The 4,505-nt window shown below is 35.4% G+C and overlaps 1 protein-coding gene across 2 annotated transcripts; it reads right to left on the reverse strand.

Moving 5' to 3' along the window:
* Window positions 1-411: 411 nt before the first annotated feature.
* LOC113144869 (uncharacterized) lies at window positions 412-4,505 on the reverse strand. 2 transcript variants are annotated; one of them, XM_026331138.2, is made up of 4 exons: window positions 4,317-4,505; window positions 3,759-3,853; window positions 3,346-3,495; window positions 412-1,854 (listed from the first exon to the last, which is right to left on the reverse strand). In XM_026331138.2, the coding sequence occupies exons 1-4, from the start codon at window positions 4,374-4,376 to the stop codon at window positions 726-728; spliced, it is 1,434 nt and encodes a 477-aa protein (XP_026186923.1). In that variant the 5' UTR covers window positions 4,377-4,505; the 3' UTR covers window positions 412-725. The 2 variants fall into 2 exon arrangements, with proteins under 2 accessions (XP_026186923.1, XP_026186924.1); XM_026331139.1 differs by lacking the exon at window positions 3,346-3,495.

Consider the following 4,505-nt stretch of genomic DNA (forward strand, 5'->3'; position numbering starts at 1 on the left):
TTGGTATATTTAGCTTGTGTTCATATCATTTTGAATATTTATTGTCGATTCATTTCTCTGTTTAAAGCCGTATTATCTACAGGGATGCTCATTTGTATATTTGTGCCAATTCTCAAAGCTCCATGTAAAAAGGATAAACAGTCCAGTATGTGTGCTGGGACAGCAGAATCTAACAAGGTCATGTATCAGTAATAAAACTACTAATAAAGGTAATGAAACCAGCACTAACTGTGCAGACTCACTGTCTTGTGTCCACACACAAGACCACACACAAGACACCTAAAGAGCACCAGAGCTTTAACATCAGACTGATACACTTCACAAAGTACACAGAGCCTTATTTCAGTTTAGTTCAATTCAATTTATTTGTAAAGTGCCAATTTATAATAACAATATCTTAGAAACCCAACAAATCCCTTATGAGCAAGCTCTTGGCGACAGTGGAGAGGAAAAAACTCCCTCTAATGGAAGAAACAACCTCCAGCAGAACCGGACTCAGTTTGGGCGGCCATCTGCCTCGACCGGTTGGGCTGAGTGGAAGTGGGTTATCTTTCGTTGAGGGTTTTGGATAAATCATAAATTCCAAATAACAGTTTTCCCCCAAGTCAGACATAATATCTGTGTACACATGGGTGGATGCATGAGAATTGAGGGGAGGAAAGAACAATATAACTGACTGTCTTTATTTACCAATACAAATAAAAGCTATTTTGAATATTACCTCATCACTTTGTTAAAAAAAAATCGTTTATCTGTTCTGGAGGGATGTGATAAAACCTTAAGTGATCGGACATAATATCTGAGTACACACTGTTGACTAGAGCAGTGTTGAAATTGGAAGTTATTTTTTTTCTTATAGGTGGTAATCCACATCTCTCAACCATTTTAGTCCAATTCTCCAAAAACCGTTCATGAATATTTGTTTCAAATCTGAAGGAACCAATAGTTTCCTTTCCCTGGTTAATATGGTCTTGTGCTGTTCTGAGACTTCGGCTTTCTGCCAGTTCCATCAGCTTGGTCATAGCATTTTTAACCTTTTTAGATGTTTCTTCTCTGTTTTCCTTTGGTAATAATGAGATCAACGGGAAGATAGGATTCCATCCATATTGTTTCTCCATGTATTTACAGTCTAATTCAAAGCAGCATTCCAGAAAATATAGGTAAAACACACTATTGGGCTGTGAGATGGTATCATATGTGAGATCTTTAAAATAATCTGGGCCACAGCCCCAAAACTTTGTAAATGCTACATCGGTGGAAACTCCGTATTTTCTGTGCCAAGCATCACTTTCCTTAGAAAGTTTAATGGTGCAGCAATCAATATTAGACCGTTTTCCCAGCATCAAACATGGACTATTGGTTGAATAAATTAATATTCTTTTGACTTTGTATTGATTGTGATCTAAGAATTGGCCAATTTGTTCAATTAAAATTTCCTCACTGTGCTTTGTGGGCACACATTTGGTGGAATTCTTGTGATCATGTCGATGATCTGGAGGAACTGGTGGAAAAATCCAATATTCACCATTTTTCATTAAAAACAAAGGAAAAGCACGTTGACTCTGTGCTGCGATGTTGTATTTTTTAAGGTAATATAACAGCACATACAGCCATTTATCTCCAAAGAGGGAATCAATGGGTAATGTATTTTTGTTTGAAGAGGATTTCATTATATCATTAAATATTTTTGTTTTGTCAGTGATATTATTCTTTTCTCTAATCTCCTTAATAACCCTGCATCCTTTATAGAAAACACAGAAATATTTTTTTAAATATTTTTTGAATGTAGGTCCAATAACAGTTACAGCCCAGGATTGGGCCAAAGGAAGATGCTCCAGCTGGTTTTCATCTTCCCTAAAGAGTAAAAAAAAAAAAAAAAAAGAAAAAAAGTTGAAATTATTTTAATTCTCAGAACAAAAAAAACAAACACCATGTGATGTATCTGTTGAGCTACAAAGATCTGTACTATTATAAACAGCTAAATATTGTGAAAACCAACTCTGCTATTTTTAACATGGTACTGAGAAAAATTTCTACTGTTCTGTCTCTCCCTGTTGGAAATGGCTAAATGACTAAACATCAAATCACTGTCAAACATCAGACACACAAAGACACTGAAGCAAAGCTGATCAAACTGGATTGTTTACATCAACATATGAATTTTAGACCCAGTGTGTCACTTATGAAACTTGGAAAACTCATGTATTTTCCAAGTTTATGTACAATATAATGTATTTTAGTGACTCTGATGTTAAGACATATAACTCTTTTGGTCCATGTGATTTCTACATGTTATAGTTTAATTTCAAAGGAGGACGATGACAGGGGAAATGATAAAGACTTAAATTTTCCTTCTGTCAAAATTAAAACCACAAATCATAACTGTATGTTTTTTTCACCTGTAACTTATAATACTGTTGTTCTGCTCACAGTAAGAGAAATGAAGATATGAATGTTTTTTGGGGTTTTCTTGAACAGATGAATCACCAAGAAAACAAACTGATTTTAGACTTTAATTTCACTCAGCACCCGATACAGGAGATCCTTCATCCCCACTGCCATCAGCTAACGGCAGATTCAACCTCAACCGGACTGATGCTGACTACGAAGAAGTATGTGAACCCCTTAGAATTCTGCATTATTTTGCCATGAAATGAGATCTATTCTTCATCAAAGTCTCAGCAATAAACAAACACAATGTGCTTAAGTTGATAACACATAAACAATTTCAATTTCTCATGTCTTTAGTTAACACACAGCACATTCCCAGTGCTGGAGGTGAACCCATAGACTAATTACTTCAACCAAAAGCACTGGAGTTAGTAATTTGTACACCTAGAGTCCAGTTAATAAAATGAGTTTGGAAGTATGCTTAGAGCTACTTTGATTAAAGAAATTCAGACAATGCCTTGCATAAAGGAGAAGACAATCAAAAGGAGTTAATCTGGGTAAGGCTGGAAATGGATCCTGAGTCATTTCAGTGAGCAGAAAAATATCACACCCTTGAAGACTGCAAAGAAAATCTTTTGAGACAAGCCTCTCCAATCAGGCCACACCCCCCCCAGGCCAAACTGTGTACTGTGTGCAACTAGAGGACAAATAAAGTTTTTTTGTTTGCATGTGAAGAAATTAGGGTGACATAGGGTGCAAGTCAGCAGGAAGTCCCAGACAATAAATCTTACTGTGAGCGGAACAACAGTATTTAGGCTAAAGCACAGATGAAAAAAATCCTGTAATATTTTGTTTCAGTTTTAAAAATGGAAAATGTAAGTCGTTTTATTGTTTTACTGCCAAAACCAAAAGTGTTGTGCAATGTGTTGAACTGATTTTTTGTGTAATACTTAAAATATTTCCGTTGCTCCACTGTGAAGGATTGTGACATGTGGATTTGGAGTGAAATAATAAATGCTGGAATCTTCCGTAACGTCGATGTTGCGAAGAATTTTTTCAGGGTTATTCTTAAGATATTTGTTTTGAAAAGACTTTTCGTCACAGCTGGATGGGAATAAGATGTAAATTAGTAATATACAGTGACAGGATACATGTTTACAGTAAATCAGGCTGGTTGAGGATTGAATAAATAAACCTGAATAAATGTGACTCATTTTAAAGAACAACTAAGACGAAAAACTGATAATATCAAGTCAACTGTTTTTACAAAATGTAGCTACAACGGATTATTATTAACACCAAACTAAAATGATTATTCTCATTATCATATTATTTAACATTTATGTGACTTAAATGACTGAAAATACCTCAGAGGTGACAAGAGCTGTCGCTCGGTGGTGCTGGCCGTCGATGCCGATTCTGTCTGAGGCATTTCTGGATCTTGTCGTCTGCCTATATCAGCCTTGGTGAGAAGAAAAGTGATTTATTATCATCTATTACAAAGTGTTTAATATTTATATTATGATTTAGGCACATTTAATTTTTTTAATAGCATTTGAAGTGTGGAGATCTTTCCTTCCAATGCAAAAACAAATAAATAAGTAGGAACCTTTAGGAAATATTCCTGAAAGGTTTCCTGTTTGTTGGGGAGACTAAGGGATGGACACTAGTTGGATTAAACAGTTAATAATAATGATGATGACAATGATGCACTCGGTTTACAGACATATAAATACACAGCTCTCTGCAGTCTCTATTATACAGACATGGAGTTTTCTGAAAACTGATTAAAAGTCACTGATCTGGTCAGTGAAGTTACTGTAGCTTCACTGCAGCCTACAGCAGATTGGTTTGTACTTCTCATGAGCCTACTTTCAGTTTGGTTTCATGTAAAACAAATTTTGATAAAAAGACTGAGTTCTTACCATTTTCCGGCCGCACCCTGCCTCCTCGACAGCCCGAGGTAGGCAAAGTTTGCCCTCCATAGTTTAGTTCTTATTAAATTAGCAAAAAGTTTTTTAAATAAATAGAACTATATGCAAAAATTAAATAATATGCAAATAATTCTTAATCTTGATGACAAGGTTTGCCTACCCCAGAGTGTGATTTAGTTC

Source organism: Mastacembelus armatus, chromosome 10 (genome assembly GCF_900324485.2).
Source record: "Mastacembelus armatus chromosome 10, fMasArm1.2, whole genome shotgun sequence".
NCBI lineage: Eukaryota > Metazoa > Chordata > Actinopteri > Synbranchiformes > Mastacembelidae > Mastacembelus > Mastacembelus armatus.

Excerpts from the sequence above, each read along its gene's own strand:
- LOC113144869 (XM_026331138.2), bottom strand. The coding sequence starts at position 4,376 with ATGGAGGGCAAACTTTGCCTACCTCGGGCTGTCGAGGAGGCAGGGTGC. Across the intron at positions 3,854-4,316 it reads CAGGGTGCGGCCGGAAAATG|GCTGATATAGGCAGACGACA; the intron begins GTAAGAACTCAG and ends CTTCTCACCAAG. Across the intron at positions 3,496-3,758 it reads CAGCTCTTGTCACCTCTGAG|CTGTGACGAAAAGTCTTTTC; the intron begins GTATTTTCAGTC and ends ATTCCCATCCAG.